This window comes from Sturnira hondurensis, unplaced genomic scaffold (assembly GCF_014824575.4).
Source record: "Sturnira hondurensis isolate 20B ecotype Veracruz unplaced genomic scaffold, ASM1482457v3 Scaffold0013931, whole genome shotgun sequence".
Taxonomy (NCBI): domain Eukaryota; kingdom Metazoa; phylum Chordata; class Mammalia; order Chiroptera; family Phyllostomidae; genus Sturnira; species Sturnira hondurensis.
The window spans coordinates 1,800,778-1,825,695 of NW_028086562.1; the positions used below are offsets into that span (position 1 = coordinate 1,800,778).

A 24,918-nucleotide genomic window follows, 5' to 3' on the forward strand; every position below is an offset into this window, starting at 1 on the left:
AGGGGAGGGCCCTATCCCATACCCACACAGGATCTGGGCACATTGGGCTTCTCACTGGGCTCTGAGGCCCATTTGGAGGAAATCACCACAGCAGGGTGGCTTCCGGGTTGGGGGTGAGAACCCGGTCATGGAGACCCAGAGGCAGCCCTGTCTGGTGTACACCTCGCTGCCCTCTGGCCACCTCCAAGTGAGTCCCTGTGTGCTGGGGGCAGGCCCCTGGGCTCCGGGCTCCACTTCCATGGTCCCTCAGGCCCTGCCCTGAACTCCACCTCTGAGGCAGGTTCACTGGGGTGTCGGGGGCGGGCCCTGTGGCAACTGGCTGGGCGCCGGGCGGAACCTCAGTGGGCAGGGCGGGTGGCACGGGGAAGCCCCTGCCGCCTGAGCCATCGGAGGGCACAGAGCAGCACTGGGGCCATGGAGCAGCTGCTACGGGGCTGTACTTCGGTGTTGGCTGCAGTGAGTGGGGGTCCTGGTGGAGGGGGTGGACGCGGGCCTCAAACCTCTCCTGGGCCTGGGTGGGTCTGTGCAGGCAAGGAAGGGGTCCCCGTGAATGTCTGAATCCCCACTCTGACTCGCTGGGGACTGGGCAGCACCCCTCCCCCCTCCCGACCTACTTAGAGGCTCAGCCGGGGGATGGGCCCTTCTACCGTGAGGAAACATCCTCCCAGAGGCCCAAGGGGTCTGGAGGCCCCAGGCAGAGAAAGATCAGAGGCCCTCACCACCTCTGAAGGAGCCCCGGGGGTGGGGGTCGCCTGGTTCTGCCCCAATGGCGAGGAACCATGTGAAGGGGGGGAGGTATCCCCTCTGCTCCTTCAAAGCCCTGCCTGGGCATGGGGGGAAGGAAGGGCGTCTGCACCCCCAACCCACGCACATCCCTTCTGCTCAAGGACCTGAGGAGCGGGCTGCTCTGAGGGAGAACCTAGGGTGTCTGAAGTTGGGGAAACTGGGCAGGGAGAGCCCCGAATGGGGAAGCCACTCTGGAGCCAGCAGCACCCGTCCCCCAGGCCCTCCTGCTGCTGCTGCTGCTGCTGCTGGGCGCCCGGGGCCAGGGCAGCGCCCCCAGCCCTGGCTGCAGCTGTGCCCTTGACTCTCAGAGGAGGACCGCTCTGCTGTGTTGCAGGGGCTGCCCAGCAGGTGAGCAGCTGGAGGGGTGTGAGGGGTGTGGAGAGGGAGTGAGGGCAGACCGGTAGGGGAGTGGCAGGCAGGCCGGGGATGGGGTGAGGGGGCCGAGAGAGCGGTAGGGAGCCACGGGTTTGGGTGGAGGGGGTGTTGACTCTGACCCTGGTCTGGGTTCCACAGGACAGTACCTGGCAGCCCGCTGTACAAAGTCTTGTGGCAATGCCACCTGCCTCCCGTGCCCTCGGGGCACCTTCTTGGCCATGGAGAACCACCACGAGACCAGCTGTGCCCGCTGCGAGACCTGTGATGACCAACGTGAGGGGCCTCCTAGTGTTGTGAGGGAGTCTCCTGAGGACAGGCCAAGGCCACACTCTTTCTACAAGAAGTGCCTGGCTTGGGCCCCTGTGGGGTGTGAGGCCCCTCCACCCTGATCCTGCCTCAGGAGGCCTCCGAGCCCTTTCTTCCTGGTGGCCTCCCTGTCCTGGTGCACACGTCAGCCTCTGGTCTGCAGTCATCCTCTGCTTCTCTTCCTTTTGGGGTTGCCCTCTCTTTGGCCTGTCCCTGTCTCTGTCCTTCCAGGGGTCTGTCCCACCTCTCCGTGGGGTCTTGGCCCCTAACTGCCTCTGTTCTCCCCATCTCCCTGCACCGCTTCCCAGTCTCCCAGGTGGCTCTGAGGAACTGCTCGGCGGTGGCAGACACCCGCTGTGGCTGCAGGCCAGGCTGGGTCATGGAGTGCTTGGACACGCACTGCGTCGGCAGCCTGCTCTTCCAGTGTCGCTCATGTGTGAACTGCAGTGCCCTGCACCGCCGCACGCGGGTGCCCTGTGAGTACCCGCAGTGCGGGCTGCTGACCCCACCCCTCTCTGCCACCCTCTCCCCTGCCTGACCCGCACCATCTCTTGGACTGCAGGTTCCACCACAAACTGTGGGGCCTGTCTGCCTGGCTTCTACGAATACGGCAACAGCTGTGTGTCCTGCCCCACGTAATTCCCTGGCTGCCCTGGGCAGGGGGGAGGGGAGCTGGGAGCAGGGTGGGGGTCTGGGGCCAGGGAGGGGGGAGCTTGGCTGTACCGTAGGTGGGCCCCACGTCAGACAAACAGGTAAAGAGAAATCTGGATTCACCGACACCAGATCAGTAAGGATCCCTTTAGTAATCCTTACAGCTGTACCATGCGACTTGTCACCTCCAGAGAGAATTACATTGATGTAGTTTCAAAATGTGGGCTGAGATCCAGGACCTGCCACCTGTTCCCTGGGGGGTGTTGGCCGAGGTACTTCACCACCCTGATACGTGGCTTCCCTATCTGCACGTGGGGGTGTTAGCAGGTCCACCCCAGAGCATCCGCCATTTCCAGACACTGTCCCGGGTGCTGGGGATACAGCAGGGAATGAAACAGGCCAATCCCGGTCCTTAGGGAATGGGCGTTCTAGTGACCCTCAGTCTGGTCTCGAAGACGCTCGATAAATCATGGCTGTTGGTATTGTTGCTGGGGACACAAGGGACATTTCAGCAGCAATTCAGGAACATTCGTGGGCAGTCTCGGAGAGGTCCTCCGGATTGGAGGCCCTCACCCCTGCCCCACCCCTCCCCTTGCAGGAGCGCCCCCTGGAGCTGTCCTGGGCCCTGTGCGGCAGTCTGTGGCTGGAGGCCGAGTAGGTGGTGTGCTGGGAACGCAGTGGGGGGGGCTGGGCTGGGTCAAGGGGAGTTGGGGGGGCTACCACCCAGCACCAACCAGCTGCTCTCTCAGTGTTCTGGGTCCAGGTGCTCCTGGCAGGCCTGGTGGTCCCACTCCTGCTCGGTGCCACCCTGACCTGCACATACCACCTCTGCAAGTCGATGGTTCCCGGTAAGCGCATGTGTGCACACACACACACTCCTAGGCGCCTCGGGTCAGGGTGGCTAGCCCAGATTCAGCCCTGATGCACAGGGGGAAACGGAGGGAGTGAGTCCTGGGGGGTGTGTGCAGAGGAACGGAGAAGCTGGACCAGCACCCTGGCCCTGGAGCCCTGCCTGGGTGCTGGTTGGACTCTCTTGTCTCTCTCAGCAGATGGAGCTGGGATGGAGGCCCTGACCCCACTGCAGGTAAGAATCTCAGGAATGTTCTGGAAGACGGTGAGCAAGCACCCAGGCCCCAGCCTTCTGGAGCTGAGGCGGGCCTTATTATAATTCGAGATCCCTGGTGTGTGGCACAGTGGCTGGCGTGGAGTTGACCTAAGAAAGCCATGCGCCAAGTTATCAGTGCAGGAGAGCAGCCCAGTGCCTGTCCTCAGGTGGCTCTCAGTCCGCGGGGCCCACAGGCAAACTGGGGCTAACCACTGAGTGGGGTGAGGGCCACCATGGTGAGGGCAGGGGCAGGGCACTCCAGGCAGAGGGCATAGCTCTTCCACGGGGCCAAGTGAGGGAGCATGGCCCACCCAGGGTAGTGGACACTGGTGGGGTGAGGGGGGCGGTTGCTGGCCAGGACTCCAGCCAGAGGGGCCTTACTAGGTAGGCAGGGCTGACCTAAAGGCTCTCTTGGCTTCCAGACCACCCACCTCTCAGCCTCAGACAGAGCCCATGCCCTTCTGGCGCCACCCAGCGGCAGTGAGAAGATATGCTCCATCCAGTTGGAAGGCAACAGCTGGACCTCTGACCGCCCCGACACCCAGGAAGCACCCTGCCCAGAGCTCCCCTGGCCCTGGGACCAGCTGCCCAACAGAGCTCTTGGTAAGCGACTTCAGTGGCCTGAGGCCTTTACACCAAGATGAAGTCCGGTATGACAAGCTGTGCTTTTTTGAGGTGCCACTTGTGAACTACCACTAGTGAACTACCTCGGTAGCTCTCCCTGTCCCGTGGCCGTGGCCACAGACCATGTACCCACTGGCTTTCTGGTGTGTCCCCAGGCCCAGCGCCGCCACCACCGCCGCAGACCTCCCCAGCGCCCCCTGTAGGCTCGGCGGCCACCATGCTCCAGCTGGGCCCACAGCTCTACGACGTGATGGACGCCGTGCCCGCCCGGCGCTGGAAGGAGTTCGTGCGCACGCTGGGGTTGCGCGAGGCCGAGATCGAGGCCGTGGAGGTGGAGGTTGGCCGCTTCCGCGACCAGCAGTACGAGATGCTGAAGCGCTGGCGCCAGCAGCAGCCCGCGGGCTTGAGCGCCATCTTCGCGGCCCTGGAGCGCATGGGGCTAGGCGGCTGCGCTGAGGACCTGCGCAGCCGCCTGCAGCTCAGCCCGTGACGCGGGGACCACCTGCCAACCAGGGGCTCCAGGGGCCCTTGGCGAAGCCCTAAGTACCGTTACTTATGCGTGTAGACATTTTATGTCACTTATTTATGTATGCCTCTGGCATGGCCCTGCGTAGCAGCGCTAGCCGGCCTCACCCCGCTGCGCCCCCCTGGCTTCTGGTTAAGGCAGAGAAGCGTCATTGAACATGGACAGGGAAGGGTCAAGGGGATTGCTCCGCTGTTTCTCAACCTGAGTCTGGCCGGGGCCGTGGTATTAAATCTATGAAAAAACCCTACTGCTTGGTGTTTCCACAGGGCTGGGGTACTAAGTGGCCCACGCTTGGTTTCCTGGGGAGCGTCAACAGGGCCGGAAGCCTCGCCACCCAGGATCTCAGCCCCACGTGGGGACCAGAGTGGCCCTGCGCCCAAGCCCTCCCCTCCCGTGTAGCTGTGGCAGTTATCCCGACAGGGAGAGTGAGGGACACGAGTCCGCGCCCACGGGCGGGCGCGAATGAACGTGAGGGAGCCCCAGGCATCTGAGAGAGCTTTAATGGGGATGCGAGACGGCGGGGGCACGGGGACCTGGGAGGCGGCAGCTGGAGACAGGTTCGGGGCCCCTCACCCTCCATTGACTCTACCACGGCCGTGAAAGGGCCCGAGGAGCTCGGCCAGCCGGGGCAGCGCCCAGGCTTCCTCACCGGAGGAAGGTGGGGCCCCGGGAGCTGCGACTCCGTCCTGACGGGCAGCTTTCACCGTTTCTGGTAAACAAATGACTGAGAGGAAACCCTCGGCGGGGATGGGAAATGCGGACTGGGCGCATATCTAGGTCAGGGAGGGAGGAAAACCCCTTCCCCGAGCGCCGGAGCCGGCCTCCGCCCAGGATGCGCCAGCGGATGCGCCAGCGACGCGGTTCCGGGGTGCGGGGGAGGGGACTGCAGCCGGGTGCACGTCCCCCGGGAGAACAAAGTCACCACCTACGGGGCTGGAAAGAGCTCTGCACACGTTGACATTCAACGAACATGCAAATGTATGTAAATGGGCATGCAAATAAGCAGCATCTTTTGCGTCAACAACTTGGGCACTTTTGGGGGGCGACTACAGCGGCTGCGGCGGTGGGCGCGCTCCAGCGTGGTCCAGCGCTGGGGGTGCGAGGGCCCGAGCGGGGGTTCAGGGAGGGGTTACAGCACCGGAGGGGAGGGCGGCGTGGCCCCCAGCCCTTCCGTCCGGTCCGGCAGGCTGGGGCGGGGGCTGCCTCCCCCCTCCCCCCAGCTCGCGAGGAAGCGGGCAGGAAAGCAGCATCTAGTACTTAGCGATGTCCCCTTTCTTCAGGATGATCTGTCGCTGCCAGGGCGCCAGCTTGGTCTCGTCGTAGCCCAGCGTTCGCAGCTTCTCTGATTGCTCTTTCTCCCGCTGCATCTCCTCCTGCTTCTGTCGCTCCTCCTCTTTACTAGACATGGGGTCGGGGGGCAGAACTGCCGTCAAGGGCGGAGGGTGGGCCAGGCACCGTGAGGGCTCAGGTGGCAAGGACTGGGTTACTGAGGGCAGGGGCAGGGGCCGGTTGCTGAGGACAGAGGGACTAGTGAATGGTAGGCAGGGCAGTGGATGCTAGGGGCAGAAGCCCTAGGTGACTGGGGACAGGAGCTGGGTTAGGAGGGGGGTCATTGGGCACACATAGCAGCTGGGTGAGCAAGAAGCTGTGGCGGGGTTATTGCAGGTTGGGGGTGTTACTGGAAACGGGCTGGGTCACAGTGTGGCAGAGGGTGAGGAGGGGTTGTTGTGAGGGCAGGGGATGGAATTTGGGGGGCCTAGGGCCTGGGGACCATGTGATTGGGAGAGGGGGCTGGTGATTAGGGACAAATTGTTCAACCGTGGGGGCCAGATCAGCCCTTCTGACAGGGTAGCTGGTGAGCACATGCGGCTGCTGAGCAGTAGAAATTTCAGGACTGAGTCCTGGCTGGTGTGGCTCAGTGGACTGAGCACCGGCCTGCAAACTAAGGGTTGTTGGTTTGATTCCCAGTCAGGGCACACGCCTGGGTTGTGATCCAGGTCCCCAGTAGGGGATGAGTGAGAGAGGCAACCAATGTTTCTCTCCATCTCTTTCTCCCTCCCTTCTCCTCTCTCTAAAAAGTAAATGCAATATCTTTTTAAAGAAATTGTAGCCCTGGCTGGTGTAGTTCACTGGATTGAACACGGGCCTGGGAACCAGAGGATCGAGGTTCCATTCCCAGTCAGGACACATGCCTGGGTTGCAGGCCAGTTCCCAGCAGGGGAAGCAAGAGAGGCAACCATACATTGATATTTCTCTCCCTCTCTCCTTCCCTTCCCCTCTAAAGATAAATAAATAAAAAATCTTTTGGGGGAATGGGGCAACTGTAATGGCATAATCAATAAAATATATTTGAAAAAATCTTTAACAAAATATTTTTAAAAACATCGATTGCTTAAAAATAAATAAATAAATAGCAGAACTGAGATGTGCTGCAGGCATAAGACGCAAACGGCATCGCCAAAACTCAGAGTTAAAAGTGTGTGGAAGAGCTCTAATAATTTTATGTGATTATCTATTGAAATGTAGAATTTCAGTTAAAGTTATAATTATCGAAATATATCATTGAATTCTGATGTACTGGGTTGTATAAAATACACAATGAAAACGGAGCTCACCTATATCCTTTTTCCACCTGGGCTACTATGAAGGTTAATACTGTACATGGGACTCACATTGTGCTTCTGTCAAGCAGCCCTGGGCTAGATTCCTGGGGGTGGCGACTAAGCCTGAGGGAATCCGATCAAGGTTATTGACAGTGACGGTGGGTTAACCGCAGAGCAGAACGTCTAGGTTAATGAGAGATGGGGGCTGGAGACTGGGGGCATGGTCATCCCCTCATCAGAGGCAGACTCCAGGGGCTGAGCCACTACAGGAGGGGTGGTGGCATTATTGGGAGCAGAAAGGCTGTGCTACGGGGCTGAGGGACAAGGCGACTCGCTCTAGAGGGGGCTGGGTGAAGGGGCGAAAGAACGGGCTGGTGACTGGGTGTGGGGTGGGGAGGCAGGTGGGGCCCAGCCCCAAACTCACCGCTTCTGCTCCCTAGAAGGAAAGAGAGACATTCGTTAGTGCCACCACCTCAGGGACATGATCAAGAGACCCTGCCAGGCCCCACATCTCTCGGACCCCCAACTCACCTCTCCTCTTCCAGCTTCTTCCGAAGGAGGTCCCGCCTCCAGGCCGGCATGCTGGCCAGCCGGGCCTCTTCCTCCTCCTCCTGAAACAAAAGCACAGAGCTTCAGGGCCAGCCCAGGCCAGGGAGCAGGGGGGCAGGGGGCCGGAGGGGGTCGGGGACAACAGGACACAGATGGGGCTGCAGGAAGGGCCCTTTCGACACGCTCCTATAGGGTGGATGGAGGACGGAGCCTGGCCACAACCCCCTTAAGCGCTCCTGTCCCCTCTGCCCCTGTAACTCAGGCCTGTGTCCTAGAGGCGGCGCTGGAACCAGCAGAGCTGAGTGTAGGAGGAGAGCAGAGAAGGAGACTCCCCCCAGGAGCAGGTGGAAAGGCGGCCCCAGGCCTGTGACCCACAATCTTCGGGCAGACCTGTACTTGGGCTCCCACAGACCCTGCCAGCTCTGAGAGGCTCAGGCTGGCCCCGCTTCCACTGTGAAGGACCTCCCGCCCACTCCTGTCCTATCCCCACAGGGAGCAGACACCAACTCCACAACTGTGGCAGGGGGCATCCGACACAGGCAGCTTGGAGCAAAGAGTTTTATTACTTGCATGTTACAGAGAAGACGTCACATGGAACACTGCACACGTGGCTCCCGTGCCCTCAACCAAAGAGGTAGCTGTGAACTCCAGGAAAAATCCAGAGAGTGAGAGAGAGAGAGAGAGAGAGCCACACAGCCCCAAGGGGGACACAAGGTCCCTCTCTCACAGGGGCTGCTTCTTCCTCCTGGCTCCACCCGGAGCCAGCCAAGGCTGTAGGGCCAGAGGGAACGCCCGGTTCGCCCTGTGCCACGCGAGGCCTATCCTGGCCATCTCCCCACACCCGGCCATGGTGGGACCTCAAAGGCAGAGGCAGCCTGGTTCTGGGCATTCTGGGCTCTCCAAGGCCACCTTCCAGGGTTCTTCCTGACCACCTTTGGCCTCCGGAGCGCATCAGCCAGGCATCCAGGCCCGAGTGAAGATGCTTGGGGTAAATTCTGAATTCTGCTGTTCAGACATCAAAAAGCTCCGCCTCCTTCTCCTTCCAGAAGGAGAAGCTGCGGTCGATGTAGCGGCAGATGTCCTCATCGCTGAACTCGCCCATGCCCGACAACAGCTCCAGGGGGTCCTCAGCAGGGGCTTCAGAACTGGGAGGGTCCGACTGGGTCGGGGGAGGCGCGGCAGGCGGGGGAGGGGGCGGGGGCTGCGGTGCAGGGCCCGGGGCCTCGGGCTGGCCCTCTGGCCAGTCTTCCCTTTGAGCCAGCTCAGCCTCTTGAGCCGGCTCAGCCTCTTGGGCCGGCTCCCTCTCCTCCTCCTTGTCTTCTTTCTCCTCTTCCTCCTCCTTCTCGGCCTCTTCCTGCTCCTTCTCAACCTCTTCCTCCCAAGACGGCTTAGCCTCCGGGCTGTCTCCAAAGAACTGATGCTTGAGATCCTCAAAACCGTCGCTCCAGCCTCGTCGGCCGGCCTCCACCTCCTCAAGCACCACTCGGTGGAACTGGCGAATGAGCTCCCATGGGTGGCTTCCCAGCCGGTCAAACATCTCGTAGCACAGCAGATGGCGGAACTTGCGCTCCTCACGGCTCAGGCCCATCTCAAGCAGCTGGAAGTAGCCGAGCATAAAGAGGTCCAGCGTGAGGCTGTCGTAGCGAGGTGGCGCTCCGCCGTCCAGGGGCGGCAGGAAGTGCTCGGGCCAGTACAGGCCGTGCGCCAGGCCCGGGCCGCAGGGCTGGCGCACGGGCACCTGCCGCAGCAGGCTCCGCCAGTGGCCTAGCAGCTTGCCCACCACCTGCCGCTGCTTCAGAAGGCGCAGCAACCGCTTGTCGGGGCCGTCCCCCGTCGGCGGCTGCGGGACCTCGGCGGCCTCCAGGGCCTCAGGGACGGGGTCGGCGCCGGCGGCCACCACCCGGGGCAGCAGTCTGCGCAGGCGCGTCTGGGCTTGGCGCCCGTGGCCGTGGAAGGTCCACTTGCGCCAGTGCTCCAGGAAGAGGTAGACGATGCGCTCCTTGCGCATGTCGATGTAGTCCTGGACGCCGCGCAGCTCCGTGGGGAGCGGCGGCCTGCGGGCCAGCTGCTCGGGCTCCGGCAGCGCCGCCTGGCGGCCTGGCACCTCGGGCGCATCCAGGTAGGCCTGAGGCTCCTGAGCCGACCGCAGGGTGTTGGCAGCGGCAGCGGCAGCGGCGGCGGCGCTCCGCTCTCCGGGGCCGGCTGCCCTGTAGTCTTCTTCGAGAATAGGTTCCCGGCCCGGGGCGCCTGGCGACAGCGAGTATTTGCGATGCGGACTGCGCGGGGGCGCGGACCCCTGGGCCCGCAGCTCGTAGATAGCTCGGAGGTGCTGCACCGACACGCCGCACTCGAGGATCTCGCGCGCCACGGCCTCGCGGCACCAGCTGAGCGAGTGTGAGCGTCCCAGGCAGAGCGGGCCCGGCCGCCAGGGAGCGTCGGGCAGCGGCGCCAGCGGCAGGCCGGTGTCGGCGGCCAGCAGATCCGCCAGGTACGTGGGCCGGCCGCCCAGGGCGGCCAGCAGAGTGGCCATGTTCTTGAGCAACGTGGAGATCTTGCTGCACCAGGCGGGCAGGCTAGCGGCGCGGCCGTGCATGCGGCGCGGGTCAACCGTGAAGCGCGGCGCCGACAGAGCGGCCGAGATGGGAAGCAGCTGCTCCAGCTCCAGTTCCAGCTGCTTCAGGTGCGCCTCCAGCTTTTGCGTCTTGTGCAACACCTGCAGGTTCTCGATTTGCTGCTCGATGCGGAGGATGTCAGCCTCGGTCATGAGCTCTCCGAAGGGCCCGAGAATGCCGTTGTATTCGCGGGAATACCTCCAGCCCTCGCGGGGGTAGCAGCACGAGCTGGCGGATGTCAGCTAAGGCGGGGAAGACAAGAGAGGGGAGGGAGGCGGGTCTCCCTCTGGCCCGGCTCCCGCGGCGGCCGCCGGGGGGCGCCCTTTGCATGTCCCAGGTGGTGTAATGGCTCCGCGGGGCTGAGTTTGCTGGGACGAGCCGCGCCTCGCCGGCGGGCGACTACACTGGAACGAGGCTTCAGCCCAGGCCGCCGCTCCCAGCGCTGGGCAGTGTCCACTGTGTTCGTTGGCGGGGACAGAGTCGGTCGTTGGCGCTGTTGCAGAGGCAGGGCAGGCCGACGGGGCTCCATGCCTGGCTTGGTTGCTCATTACACCACCGAAGAACATGCAAAAGGCATTGAAGCTGTCATGCACGGCGGCCCTCCCACCTCCTCCAAGGTCTGCGATTTTGAGGCCACATCCCAGCGAGGCCTTTCCTCGCCCCAGACTGAAGACCCCTTTTAATGTTTCCCTGTGGCACAAGTCCTCACTATCCACGATGTCAGCGTTTCAGTCCCGAAGGACTGAAACGCCTCTTAAAAGAGGCGTGGCTTCCACCCTTATTTACACCCTGTCTCAGCCCCGGAATAGTAATACGATTTGTAGAGCTGGGCTTGCCAGGCTCTTCATGCAGTCTCATCTCCCCCTCGCTTTCCTTCATCTCAAGGCTGCATCTTTATTTAGTTCCAGGCTTTTCCGGCCTGGGATTGGGGGAGGGGGGCTGTCCCCACCTCCTCACAGCCCTCCCAGTGTATCCTGACACACCAGGATCCCCAGGCACACACCCAGCTTAACCTCCCTCCTAGCGTCTCATGGCTCCAGGAGAAAGTGCATTTTCTTCTAGATCAGGCCTTGGTGACCTGACCCCCCGCCCCCACCCCGCCAACTTCCCCAGCTCTACTCCTTTCCTTCCATAGAACAGGCACTGAGCCACACCCACTGCCTCCCGGACCGCCCCCTCCTGCCTGCTTGCTCTTTGCCCCACTCCATTCACTTCTTGCTCATCTTCCAAGTCTACCTTAGTTAGACCTCACTTTCTCCTTCCCTAGCGCCACCCCCAGCCCAACTAGGATGGTGGGCTGCCCCAGTTCTCTGCATGCCCCACCACGACGTTGGCCATTTTGTAAGAGCCCAGTTATGTGGGGGCACACATCACCCTGCTAAGGCACTGTGTTTGCCTGTTGGTTGGCCCTCTGCCCCCTCCTGCAGCCCCCTCAACAGCAGACCCTGACGTAGTCCATGAATCCCCAAGAGGCTGCAACAGGGTGGCACACACACGGTACCCAGGGAACACTTGTGGAATGGACCAGTGACAACCACCCTGCCAGCCAGTGATGAACTCATCTGACAGATGAGGAAACTGAGGCTGGATGAGACTCTATCAGTGGCTGGAAAGTGGCAATTCAGGGACAGAGCCCAGAACTGTCTCACTGAGACTAAAAGCCTCTTGGCTACTCAGATTGTGGCCCCCAGACCAACACGGGGCTCGTTGCAGAACCTCAGCTCCACCAGTGCTCCCACACCCAGAACAGGCATTTTCACAAGCTACCAGGCTGCGGGTGGGGGAGGGGTGGAGAGTCCCAGCAGAGGGAGGTTGTCCAGCTCTGCTCTTCCCCAAAGGGAATGGGAGTTGCCTGAGGTTGGAGGGCTCTCACAGGTGCTGGGCTGTTGGGACGGGGCATGGGCCCAGGTGCAGACCCCCCAGGCCCTCCGGGAAGTGCCGCACCGCCCACCTTCCGCCTCTGCTCCTCCTCCTCTTGCATCTTCAGTTGCATCTTGCGGACCATCACCTGGCGCTTCCACTCTGGAATGGGCCGGCCCTGCTCATCGTGCGTGGGGATGAGCGCTTCCACATCCAGCTGCACACCTGGTGCTGGAGTGGGGGGAGGCGCTGGTGCCAGGCTGCCGTTGAGCAGGGGCTGAGGCCCCGCGGCTGGTGGGGTGGGGCTCCGGGCCCGACAGGGTGCCGGCGACGCTGGTGGCAGCGGCGAGTCGGGCTATGGGGAGAAGGGGCTGGGCTGAGCGCAGGCAGGGGCCCAGGGAGCCTGGGCAGGCGCGCCCTCGGACCGCCTACCTGGGAGGCTGGCTGTCCGCTGCCGGAGAACACCGTGGTCAGACCCTTGCTCTGCGGCGTGGGTTTCAGACTCTTGCCAGCCTTGATCTCAGCCAGAAGCTCCGAGTTGTCACCCGTCGGGGCCATCATGTTGAAAGACTTGGTGCCTATGTGAAGGCGGGGGAGGAGGTGCTGGCAAGGGGCAGGGTGGTATCCCCTGCGACCCCCACCTGTGCCTCTGCTGCCCCCTCCCCAAGTCAGGACAGGCTCGGAGCCTTCCCCTCAGCCCCGGGGCAGCAATCCAGATCCCAAGCCTGGCGGGTGGCTCAGCTCTTGGGGGACCCAGAGTTGGGACCCCCACTGGAAGTTGGAAGTTGTGCAACCCTGCCATTCTCCCAGCCCTACTCACGGGGCGTGGGGCCCCCGCCTGGAGGCCCCTGGGAGTTCATGATGGCTCCTGGGCTGGTCCCAGGGGCTCTAACGAGTGCCCCTGCCCAGTGCACTCACTGCCCAGCTCCAATACACCACTGGGGGCCAGCCCCCGACCTTTGTCCCGGGTGCCCTGGCTCGGCCAGGCAGGGTGGAGTCTCCCTCTGGCCCTCTGTCTGCATCAGCAAAGCCCAGTGACCCTTGGACCGAGTCTCCTGAGCCTTTGTGGTTATACAGACTGGGGACCCTGGATACCTCCAGCCAGCCAGCCCCCGCCCCCCGAACCCCCCCCCCCCCGACAGACGGGCGCCCAGACACTAGTTGCAAGCCAGGAGCACATTTATGGCAAAGCACTGCTCAGCTGGAGGGGGGGGTAGGAAAGTAGAGCCTTTACTGAGGATATGGAGCGGGGGGGGGGGGGGCCGGAAGAAGGACCAGGCAGGCGGCATGCAAATGTCCACGGGGGAGTTTGCATTTACCAGCAAGGCTGGCAGAGGGGACTGGGGTTTGGGGAGGGCCTTCTGCGGAGCCCGAGGGTGGCCAGGGCTGGGTAAGGGGACTGGCCAACCGCTCCTGGGTCTCCTGGGCTGGGAACACCAGTGCACAGTGGCGGGAGGAGGAAAAGGGGAAGGTAGCCGGCAAGCAACATCAGCCAGGCCAAGAATTCACACGTGTGGGTGTGGGGTGGGATGAGAGGGCAGGTGTGGGGCAGAGGCCCCGACTGTGGCACAGAGGATCCCTTGCCAGGCACCTGCCCCGGCCCTGCCTTTTCCTCAAGTCCCTTGCCCGTTTGGCCTTGCTTTTCCTGAGCGTGCTTTGTCCCCCACCCTCGCGCCTCAGCCAAGAGCAGTGCACAGCTACTCACTCTTCCTGTGCCTCAGGACTCTCACTTCTAGGGACCGAGAGGAGAGAAGTGACAGTGGAGTTAGGAGGGGCAGGGCCTCGGGTTGAGGCTCGGAGAGCAGGGACAGTGAGAGAGGGCCCAGGAGGGCAGGAGGAGAGAAGGAGGATGTGCAGGGGAGGGGGAACGGGGCCCCTCTGACCCTGGGTCAGGCTGAGCTGGGGTTCCACAGGGATGGTCTGCTCTGGTCCCAGCCCAGCTGGTGCCCTGAGGGCTGGACCGGGCTGCCATGGCGCTGGTCCCCCTATTGAGAGCCTTCATCTGGACAGTGGGCTGGGCTCAGGCACCCAGTCTGGGCTGTGCTGAGCAGGGGTGTCTGAGAAGCCCAGAGTCTATTTTCCTTCTGTTCCTAGCTTTAGCCCTGCTCAGGCTACAGAAGGAAGAAGCTGAGCCCAGCGCTGGGGGCCATTCTGGAGGCTCAGCTGGTGGCAGACGTGTTGTCAGGGGGCTCTGATCTGCAGGGGCTGGTGCTTCCTAAGGCCCCCAGGGAGCACAGCTGGCCCTCTCCTGGGCCCTCCGGTGCCTTTGCACCCTAGTCTGTAAGATGAAGCTTTGGGTGGGTCCACTGTGCATAGTCCCTGCACTGAGTGGCTGGGTGAGAAAGGTACTTCCTGCCAGGCTGGGGAGGGACTGCAGAAGCCCGGGTGCGTAGGGGATTGCCCCATAGGACATATTAAAGCAACTCAGGGGTCCTGGTCGCCAGTCCAACTCTTAAAAAAGGATGCCCGGGAGAGTCACCAGGAGGGACAGGCATGATGGGTCGCTGGCCTTGTCCCCACAGCCAGGCCCTAGCTGGCCTGGAGAAGACATGGCCGGGAAGAGGCCCTGGTGACCCAAGAAGGGCTCAGGGCTGTCCCCAGCTTAGAAGAACAGGGAAGGGCGTGAGGAGATGGACACTCAGGCTGGATGGGGGCAGGGAGGAGGGTGGCCAGCTCCCTGCCTCCTGGAAGCTGGCTCTGCCCTCAGAGCTTCCCTCTAGTCCTGGCTCATCACCAGAGACAGTTGCCCGCAGACCCGGGAGGCCTGCCCCGCTGGACTGGAGGCAGAGGCAGAGAGGGAAGGGGACGAGCCCGGGGTCTCACAGCCCCAGCCTGCCAGGGAGCCCTGCACTGTGGCACTGGGGACCCGACGTTGTTTAGGTTTCCCTCCCCTTTCAGGGCTACAGCTGCCCCCGCCCAGTACGCCCCTACTCACTGCCAGTGGAAGAGGAAGAGCGACGCTGTCCGCAGCCGGGGCCGGCGCCCTCGAGGGGCAGCGGCGGGGCGGGCGGCGGCGAGCTCAAGCCCTCGGGCAGGGGCGGCGGTGGCGGCGGAGGCGGCAGCTCCCTGGACGCCCTGGGGTCCGCGGCACAGCCGTTGTGCACGTGATTCCCGGGGAGCAGCGCCGCCTGCGGGGGAGCGGAGGGGCCAGCGAGTGAGAGGCGGGCGGCCGGGCCGGGTCCCGGGCGGCTGGCGGGTGCGGGCTGGGGGGCACGCACCTCCTCGCTGTGTGCCATGCCCGGGCGAGCGGCTGGCGGCTCCCGGGGACAGCGGCCCAGCTGGCGGTAGTAGTCCCCCGTGCTGGGCTGCTTGCTGAAGGCGCGGGGCTTGCGGCCGGAGTCCTGTCTGCGCAGCCCGTCGTGGCCGTCGCGGGAGCTCGGCTGCAGAAAGACGGCGGAGAGTGGGTTCCAGGCCCTGGTCCCCCGGGCCTCCCACGCCGACCCACCCCGGCCCCGCACCTTCCCGGGGGCTCGCGGCCAGCGGCTGTCGAGGGTTCCGCCGGCCGTGTTCCTAGACACCTGCCGTCCTCAGAGCGGGGATGGGGCGGGGGTCATGGGGCCTCGGTGGACAGGCGGGCTCGCTGGCCCCACAGGGAGGGGTTCTGGGCAGGGGCCCCCACTGAGGCTGGAAGGGGCGGGCCCAGGGGCGGGGTGGCCCAGCCCCGACGCCAGGGGGAGCCGGGAAGGGGCAGCTCCCAGCTTAGCCCGCACTAGAGCCTCTGCCGCACCCCGGGTCCCGCTGCCACACCGTCCCGCCCGTCCGCAAGGTCACGGTCTGGAGGGAGCCCTCTCGACAGCCCGCGTCCTGCTTGCCCAGGGCCCTCGGCTGCCCTGCCCAGGGTTGGGACTGCTCCTACCTGTGCTGGTGCCGGCGGCCCCCGCTGTGCACCTGGCGGCGGGGGCGGCATGGACCCGACACCTGAGCTACCTGATCCTTCCTCTAGGGTTACAGCCCAGCCCGTGCCCGCCCGCGCCTCTGGGCGCCTGGGAGCTCTGACGGCCTGACATCACCTGGGCCCGCCAATCCTGGGCCGCGGGGATGCGATGGCCCCGCCACACCCGGCCGCGGCGCCGCGCCCGCTGGGCGCGCCAGATGTGCCCCAGGCCCTGCGCCTCGCTCCCTCCGCCAGGTGCTGCTGCGCGCCGGGCCTTCACTGCCCAGCTCTGTCCCTCCGTCCTCCCAAACGCTAGTGCCGGCCTGACCTTGGGCAGTGGACCCCTCCCCCATTTGGCCCCCTGGGTCCCGGGTCACGCCCCCGCCCTTCCCCGGCCGCATCTGGAAACCATCGCCATCCGCGTAAGCGACACCGACACCCTCGCCCAAGCCTCGGGTTTCAGGGGCGGCAAGGCGGCTCGGGTGACAGTTATGCGCCCGCCCCGTCGTAGCTGCCCCCCGTTAAGCCCTGCTCAGAGAGGCAGTGGGGCCAAAGGCCGAATCCACGGGCGGGGGCTGTCCCCTGCCCCATCTCCCAGCCCATTCGTCCCTGCCACGGCCCCGGACCCTCCATGCCCCACCCCACCCGGCTCACGTTGCAGGAAACGGGACACCGCAGGATTCATTTTCTGGGCCAGCCCGCCCCCTCGGTGCCCCCTGCAGCCCCGAGGCACACACACCACGACCCTGCTCCGGCTGCGGTCAGGCTACCAGGCCAGGGGGCTGGGGGCGCTGCGGGCACACAAAGGGCCCTTTGTAGAGCTGCCCGGAGCCTGCCGCCCGGCACGCACGCACACGGGAGGGGACTGGAGACCGAAGTCTTGGCGCTCTGGCTCCGGGGAAGGGAGGGGGCCTCAGTGGGCCACCTGTCCTGTGGCTTTGGGCAGGGCTCACAAGCCCAGTTAGGAAAGTTCTCTGCCCCCTGCAGGCCTCTCCTGGCCCCCACCTTCTGGAGATGAAAGGGGAACCTGGCTGAGAGCTCAGTGGGAGGTGGGGTGAAAGGGGGTGGGCAGAGTCACTGTGGAGGCTCTGTCCCTCCCTCCCTCCCTCCCTCCCTCCCTTCCCCCCCAGTGGCCTTGTGACCTGGGTCACCTGTGGGAATTGATTACTTAGCTTGGTCCTGGAGTGGCCTGCCTTGGACTTGAGAGAGAGCTACATGGTCAGGGCCCCCCCAGGACCCTTAGGGGTCTCCACCCCACACTCAACCACCTGAGGGCTCAGGCTGTCCCCCACCCCGCCTCTCAGAACAGCTTTTCACTGTCCCCTTGGCCAGTGCCCCAGGGCCCCCTCTGGGCCTCCCTGCCCAGGACTCTCAGGGCTGTCCAGACCAGCCCTCTGTCCCACCTGCCTCACTCCGGAGCATCTGTGGGGTCCCAGAGGCCCTTCTGGCCTGGACTCCGCCCCTCCACCCCCAGGACTCCCATCTCAGCCTCCCCCTCCACTTCCATGGGCCCTCAAGCCCCAAACTCAAAGTCAGCCTCCTCCTGACCACCCCCTCAGCCTTGATGGACTGCCAAGTCCTGCCACTGCACCCTCCATGCCCCCCACCTCCAGGCCTTCCCCTCCATAGTCACACTGCCCGAATCCCCCACCCCAAGGACACGTTCTCTGCCTATTGCACGACTATCCTGCCACTGTGTGCAAGAGGTGTCGAGGACCCAGCCCCTTGAAAGGCATGGCCATCTGGGTACATGTTCCTAACCCTCCCCTCCCCCTGACTCCCCAGGGGGCGGCCACTCTGCCTTACCTATCTCCCTGTGCCCAGCGCCCAGCCCTGAGCCCCCCATGGGGCTGACCAGGAATGTGGACTCTTGGTCAGGTCATTGGTCCAGGGACCCCCACCCTGTGCCCACAAGCCAGGTGGTCCTTGGCCTCCACTGCACCCATCAGCCCAGGTCTGGTGTTGAGAGACAGGAAAGTGGGCAAAGGCTCACTACCTCCTTTCCGAAGCCCTGGGTCTCCACGTGGCGGAGTTTGCTCTTGGTCTGCATGTAGATGTCAGCGGCTTGCACCCCTACTGGGGGCCTGGGAGCTGGGTAGCCCGGTGGGGGAGGAGGCAGCTGGGTGCCTGGGGGTGGGGGTGGCGGAGGGAAGCTGGGTGGTGGTGGGGGTGCTGTGGTTTTCTCCATCTTGCCCTGGGCCAGGGTCAGCTCCGGGCTCAGCATGTCCATGTAGCTCTGCATGTCTGCAGCTCTGGCGCTGGGAGGCCCTGGGGAGGGAGGGGCAGCTGGGGTGCAATTCAGCAGAGAGGCTGTCCCCCAGGGCCAAGACCCTCTGCTGCCCGTAAGCAACTTGCCAAGGGGGGAGGTGGATTGAGGGGTGCAGCCCAGCATGGCCCCACCCTCATCGTGGCCCTGCCCTCCCCCAGCCCTGCACCTGCTGGGGAGAGACCACAGGCTCCAGTGTGGAGGGGAAGCACCGGGGGACTTCGGGCTCCAGGGTGTGCCTTCAGAGCAGAGCCACCTGGAGGGCGGAGGGCCTGCTTTTCAGAGCAGATCTGGCAGGGCAGGTGGCAGGAATATGGAAGGCCACACCCAGTCTCCACAGGCCACCACCTGGTGGCATGAAGCTGGCATGGCAAGTGGACAGACACCTATACTCAGGGCGTGGTCAGTGTGTGTCTGGCTTCGGCTTGAGCATTTGTCCACCGGGCATGTTTGTGAGTGAGTACACAAGCTTCTCTCTGTTTGTGAATGTGTTTGCATTAGCCTGTGGACATGGGTGTGTGTGTGTGAGCATATGGAGGGTATAGAATGGAGAGTTTCGTGCCTGCATGGAGTGCAGGTGTGTGTATGTGTCTGCACAGCTCTGTATGTGTGGTTGTGCATCTACATTTGGATGCTGGGTGTGTACATGTGCCAGTGTGCACTCTTGAGTGTGTATAGTCTGGGGAACAGTCTATGCGTGTGTGGATAAGAATATGATGTCATGTGCAGGGTGCATGTGGGTTTTGTAGGGAGAGAGCGTGTAGATGGACATGTGTGTTGTGATGGGGACACACAGCGTGAGAGTCACCTGCCTCCCATCAGAACTAGTGTCCTCTCCTGGTTGACCTGGGCAGCCTCCAGCACCAGCTGTGGGCAGCGCGGGTGGTGCTGGCCCTTGGCGCCCAGGGGTCTGGCTCCAGCCTGCTCTCCCCCGTCCTCCTCCCCCCTGCCCACTCACCTCGTGGTGGGCGTTGGCCCTTGACACTGGACTGGCTGGAGGAGCAGGAGTCGTAGTTGGAGAGGGTGCTGGCGGGCGAGCTGAGGTCAAAGTTCAGTGGCTGGACTGACATGGTGGTGTTGGGTGAGGACATGCCCGAGTCAGGCTGCTTGGTCTCCAGCTCGGCGGACGGGCCCCTGGACAGCACGCGGTGTTCCACGCTCTGAGCAGAAGGAGGGGAGGCCGTGAGGACCACCAGCCCTGAACACCAGCCTGCTCCAGGCCAGGGTCCTGCTCAGGCATGCCTCGCTGTGTGACCCCGGCTAAGCCACTGCCCTTTCTGGGCTTCTTCTCTATCACCAGACCCTCTTTGAGGCTCTTCCTAGGCTAAGAGGCAAGCCCAGCCCCCCAGCAGCAGGACCATGGGTTGCTGGGAAAATCCTTCTGGCCCCGCCCTGCTCAGGAGGGTTGAGAGACCCACAGAAGAGGAGGCCCAGGCTGGACCCCAAGGCGGGAAGCCCATGGCAGCAGCTGGGCAGAGGACCTGGGCTCCAATGTATGTTTGGGGAGGGGGCTCAGGCTCTTCAGCTGGTGAGAATACTGATTGCAGCTGGGGGCAGGGGAGGGGTGCACGGCCCCCACAACTTGCAGAAAGAACTGACTCATTACCTGGCCAGTGACCCCTGTCTCTCCTGGCCCAACTAGGCATGTCCCAACAGCAGCCTAGTCCCTGTCTCCCGACGGGGTCCTTGGGGAAGCAGTAGGGCCTGGGGTGGCCCCACTGAGCTAGGTGGGCATCGGAGCTGAGGCTTCCAAGCCAGCCATCCCCCGCCACTGCCATGCCCCTGCCCACAGGCTTGACCCCCCTGGCATGGGAGCGGGCTGGGGTGGGGGCCCTGCTTACGTTGCCCATGCTGGCCCTGCTGCCGGCAAGCCTGCTTGCTCGCTGCTCCTGGCCAGGCCTGCTTCTCCCTGCCCCGCGCCCCCTCCCTGCCTGAGAAGTGTCACAGGCCCCCGGGGAGGGGAGGCAGGCCTGGCACCAGGTAACGGCTCAGCGGCCACGCTCATTGGCCTGTAATTAGGGGCTCTGCGGGACTGTTTGCTTTTTCTGGGCCAGTGTCCTCTGTGGCTGGATCTGTCACTGTCGCCACCAGGCCTACCTAGGTGAGGGGGCCAGCACCCCCACACCTCACGCACTTCGGGGGGGCCAGCCCTGCTGCCAGGAGCCAAGGGGATCCACAGCAGCTGAGATGGGGGAGGGGCAGCTGAGGATGCCCATTCCTTGGCCCTCAGCCACGGGCACCGTGGGTGCCTGGCCTGACCCCATGGAAAGCAGAGGTGAGGGGTGGGGCTGTGCAGCCTGAGGTGCTGGCTTCAAATCTTCCCTCCCCCCACCTACTGGCTACCTGACCTTGGACAAGCAGCTTTTCTTTTCTGAAGGTGAGCCCCTTTCTGTGATGGGATAGCGCTGCTGCTGGCCCCGGCAGGCCGTCAAAATGACTTTAAACGTGAGCCAAGGGCTGTGGCACGGTGGCCAGGGAACGCCACACGTAGCCACTATTAGTATTAATTCACTGTGAAGATGAACTGAGATTACCCCCTGAAGCACGAGGCGGGGTGCACTGGGAGTCAGGTTTCAGGGCTGGTGTGTGCTGCCTAGTGCCAGGGGCTGCTGCCGCTGGGAGGGGATGGGGGCTCCTGCTGCCCCAGCCCCCACAACAGAATCTCAGACTCTCCCTGATGGGAGAAATTCACCTCTGGTGCAGAAAGGCCCCTCCCACTGTTTGCCCCTGCTTGCACACCCTGGTGTCAGGGAGCTCACTCACTCTATGCTGACCTGCCACTCTCTCTGGGAGGCCCCATCTGGGGGAAGTCCCTCCTCAGGTCCAGTTCACTCGCTGACCCTGACCCAGCCTTGCTGGGCTGGAGTCCCCACACCCAGGGTGCTCCGTGTGCTCCCACACAGGCCAGACGGTACCTGGGGCAGGGGTTCTCCACCTGCTCCTCTAGGCCTCATCCTGCAGCCCCTCTTGTGGCCAGGCTTCCCCTCAGAGTTAGTCAGTGTCCTGGTAGCACCTGTGAGACCAGCCCTCTTTCCTCCCTCTTGTCCCAAAGCGGCATCGTGCCCCGTAATACAGAGCTCTGGATTGAACCCACCCACACCTGAGCTCAAGCCCTAGTAGGTCACCTCATGGCTGTGTGATCGCAATAAAATAATTTAAAAAGAATAACACAGCCCTGGCTGGTGTGGCTCAGTGGACTGAGTGCTGGACTGTGAACCAAAGGGTCACCAGTTCGATTCCCAGTCAGGGCACATGCCTAGGTTGCAGGCCAGTTTCCCAGCTGGGGGAGTGTGAGAGGCAACCACACATTGATGTACGTTTCTTTCCCTCTCTCTGTCCCTTCTCCTCTCTCTAAAAATAAATAAGTCAATTAGATTTTTAAAAAAGAACAACATAGGTTTCTTGCTATGAAGTGGTTCACCATAAGTGAACACAGATGGGGTAGTGGTCAAGAGAGGTCCCTGGCCTGGCCCCAGGCCAGGCCACTGAGCTCCACCCCTCACTAGCTGTGGGCCTTGGGTCTCCCTGAGTCTCCGTTTACCTTGAAATGGGGACACTAACCCTACCCACCTGGGCGGGCGGTGGTGAAAGTTAATCGAACTGTGTATGTGGGCTGTGGCCAGCTGAGCAGACGGTACTGTTCGTGCTCATCAGCATGACCCTGGTTCTCCTTCTCTTGACCTTTTTGCCTCCACCCCCCACTCCTCAGTGGTCAGTGGTCTGGGCTTAGAAGTCACACGGAATAATGGCCTAGGGCCCTTACTCTCTGTGTGATCGTGCAGCTGCACCTCGGCTTCCTTGGTGGTAGAAGGGGTAACCAAACCTATCTCTGGGGGAAGGGGAGGGTGGGGCCCGGGAGGAGATAACGGGGAGCAGCGTCCAGGTCATACCAGGTTCTCCACTGTGCGCAGGTAGCGGGTGCAGTGGCTGTGGCCGTTGTAATCTGAGAGGTCGGCGGCCGTGTATCCATCGCGGTCGCGGATGTCCAGCTCCGCGCCGTTCACTACCAGGATCTGGCAGCACTGCAGGGCCACGCGGTGAGGACCCCTGCCGCTGGCCCGGACCCCCGTGCCTGGGTAGCGCTGCGCGGAGAACCCGGCGCCAGGAGAGAGCGCCCGCCCTCCTGCCCAAGACCCTCCCCTCCCGGCCCCGCCCCGCCCCGGCTTCGCCGTCACCTCCAGCTCCCCGTTCTCGGCGGCGTCGTGCAGTGGGGTCCCGCCCCACAGGTCGGCCGAGATCTCGCCGCCGTGCAGCAGGAGCCAGCTGAGCACTTTGGCGTGGCCGCGGCTCGCCGCAAAGTGCATGGCCGTGGCGCCGTCCTTGTCCCGCTCCGACAAGCTCACGTCCGTGAAGCTCACCTGGGCGGGAAAAGGCGGGGAAAGGGGCGGGGCTGGGCAACAGGCCCTCCTGGCCCCGCCCCCGCCCCATGCAGGCCCCGCCTCCTCCCGGGCTCCTCCCCGTCTGTCCTCGAGCTTACCAGCCACACGATGACCGAACTGTGACCCATCTGTGCCGCAGCATGCAGCGGAGTCATGCCGTCGTGGGCGCTCAGGTGCGGGTCCGCACCGCACTCCTGCACCAGGTACTGCGTCACCTCCAGGTGGCCCTCCTGGCACGCCAGGTACAAGGGCGTGGCACCGTTCTTGATTTGGGCATTCACTCCCCTGCGAACAGGAAGCACCCACGGAGGCTCTCAGCGCCCGCCCTCTCTAAAGCCATCCTGGGAACCTCGCCCCCTTCCGGGGAGCTCTGGAAGGCTGGCCCGATGGGATGGAGAGGGGCTAGTCCCTAGAACCTGCTGTCCTGACTCCTTCAGGACTCAGGCCCCTGCCAGCCTCCGGAAGGGCCCCCCTCTGGCTTGCCCCCTGCTTCCCTCCTCCCCAGCAGCCTGCTTCCTACAATGCGCATCTGAGTGAGCTTGTCGCGGTCCTCAGTAAGTAGCCCACCTTTCTGCCAAGGTCTACAAGGACACAGTTACCCAGCCTCCCCTACCTCTTCAGCCACAGGGACCCATAGCTGCCGTCTGCTCTCTCCGCCTTGGCTCATTCCCCCTCCCCCCAGAACACCCTTTCCTCCTCCCTCTTTAATACTCAGTACAGATCCCTCCTCCATGAGGCTTACCCAGGCGCGGCCTGGGCCTCACTGGGCAGAGCAGGCCTTCCTTACCTGTGTGCCCCACACCGCCCTGGGCCCACAGACCACCTTTCAGGCCTGGTTGAGCATAAGTGATTTGGGCCCCTGCCTCCCTCAGAAGTTTGAGTCCCCAGAGGGCAGAGTGGTGAGGTTGCCAGATAACACACAGAATGTCCATTTAATGAATATCAGATAAATAACAAATCATTTCTCAAACATAAGTATGTCCCAAATACTGCATAAGGTATACTTGTACTAAAACTCGATTTGTTGTCCAACTGAAATTGCAGTTCAGCCGGGTGCCCTGGGTGCTGGTAACCCGGAACCCTACCGAGGGCCGCCACTCGACGCACGCTTGCCATGTGCTGCGCTGTAATATGAACAGGCGGGCTCCCACTGAGCGCCCCTTTTGCAAAGAGGCAGTTGAGGCTCAGAGGCCGTGACTTTTGCTCGTGTGATGCAGCACCTGGTGCACAGTAGGCACACAGGGGGTGAAGAGAGGGCATTCCGTCTCTCCACTCCTTGGGGCTTCCCTGTTCCCCAGCTCCCACAGGAGGGTCCTCACTGGGGAACAGGGCACCGGCCCCTTAAGAGGAAGTGCCCCTGGGGACCAGGGGAGCTGACACCGCACCCCCCTCACCACCTGAGCCTCAGTTGCTGTGAATTCCAAGTGGGTAGCACCACCCAGGGTGCAGTTACCAGAGTCGGGCACAGGGTGGAGCCACAGTCTAGGCCCAGACCCAGTAGTTGCCAGTCAACCTCCCCAGCGATTCTAGACTCTGGGAAGGGGCTGGGTCCCACCGTGCTGGATCAGCCTCTGCGCCCCAGGTAGTGCAATGCTTCCCGCGACTTCGCTCCTCTACCCCTTCACCTCATCAATCACACGCTCCACCCATCCTTCCATGCCCTCCCTCCCTAGTCCAATTGCCAGCCACTGACACGGGCACCAGGGTACTCACTGCTCTTTTGTCTGCCCACTCACTCACTCTCTTGTCACCCCCAACATGACACGGCCCTTCCCTCTCAACCCCCTGCCACCTACCTCCTAGCTGACTTCTCCCTGTCCCTCAAACCCTGGCCTCTGTCCACTTCCTTGACCCCTGGCAGCGCCCCCCAAACAGCCAGTCCCTGCCCTCCACTTCCTCCCGACCCCAGCTGCCCTCCGCAGACACGGAACTGCCATTGGCTGGGATGACAGTGAGCCCAGCGCTTCACACATCTGGGGAGGAGCAGGGACCATGCCTGGCTGCCCCCTGTGACCCTACCAGTGTCAGGGATAGAGTGGTGTCCACCGGCTGGTGTTGCTGACACAGCACGCACGGCAGAGACCCACATGCACGCCTCGCCTCAGGAACGAGTTGGAGCAGAGCCACCGGCCTCCACGCCCCGGACCAGCCTCGCCCCCACGCACACTCACATGTTGGTGCCTCAGGAACAGCCCGTTCAATATTTCATGACTGACACTCAGTAGCCTGAATTATTCACCCCGTAACCAAGGCACAGGGAAGGCTGGGGTCCTGGGGATCGAAGGGTAGAGGGGCCACAGCCCAGGGCCAACTGGACTCTCTCCGGGGTTGCCTGAGGTAACATAACCAGGTCAGGGCACCAGGTCTGCCAGGAGCCCTGCCCCCTCCCTGCAGCCCCTGCT

At 63.3% G+C, this 24,918-nt stretch overlaps 2 protein-coding genes across 6 annotated transcripts in view; one reads left to right on the forward strand and one right to left on the reverse strand.

The window, feature by feature from the left end:
• The first annotated feature begins 127 nt into the window (after window positions 1-127).
• TNFRSF25 (TNF receptor superfamily member 25) lies at window positions 128-4,614 on the forward strand. The gene is made up of 10 exons (XM_037062015.1): window positions 128-187; window positions 933-1,134; window positions 1,300-1,434; window positions 1,776-1,943; window positions 2,030-2,102; window positions 2,717-2,772; window positions 2,868-2,966; window positions 3,165-3,202; window positions 3,646-3,826; window positions 4,003-4,614. Exons 1-10 carry the CDS (start codon window positions 128-130, stop codon window positions 4,335-4,337), a joined length of 1,347 nt encoding a protein of 448 aa, XP_036917910.1. The 3' UTR covers window positions 4,338-4,614.
• A 241-nt stretch (window positions 4,615-4,855) lies between these two features.
• The window catches only part of ESPN (espin), a 30,767-nt gene continuing 10,704 nt past the window's right edge, over window positions 4,856-24,918 (reverse strand). Inside the window, exons 3-16 of one of the 5 annotated variants that reach the window (XM_037062073.1) lie at window positions 22,615-22,801; window positions 22,313-22,495; window positions 22,028-22,159; window positions 19,096-19,297; window positions 18,307-18,393; window positions 17,868-18,139; window positions 15,216-15,377; window positions 14,933-15,125; window positions 13,703-13,729; window positions 12,430-12,575; window positions 12,089-12,352; window positions 7,508-7,587; window positions 7,401-7,412; window positions 4,856-5,771 (exon numbers count right to left, since the gene is read on the reverse strand). In XM_037062073.1, coding sequence (XP_036917968.1) covers window positions 5,624-5,771; window positions 7,401-7,412; window positions 7,508-7,587; window positions 12,089-12,352; window positions 12,430-12,575; window positions 13,703-13,729; window positions 14,933-15,125; window positions 15,216-15,377; window positions 17,868-18,139; window positions 18,307-18,393; window positions 19,096-19,297; window positions 22,028-22,159; window positions 22,313-22,495; window positions 22,615-22,801 — 2,095 coding nt within the window. In that variant the 3' untranslated portion in view covers window positions 4,856-5,623. Of the gene's footprint in view, window positions 5,772-7,400; window positions 7,413-7,507; window positions 7,588-7,888; window positions 8,865-12,088; window positions 12,353-12,429; window positions 12,576-13,702; window positions 13,730-14,932; window positions 15,378-17,867; window positions 18,140-18,306; window positions 18,394-19,095; window positions 19,298-22,027; window positions 22,160-22,312; window positions 22,496-22,614; window positions 22,802-24,918 lie in introns of those variants that run through there. The other 4 variants (XM_037062076.1, XM_037062077.1, XM_037062072.1 and 1 more) reach the window with 4 other exon arrangements.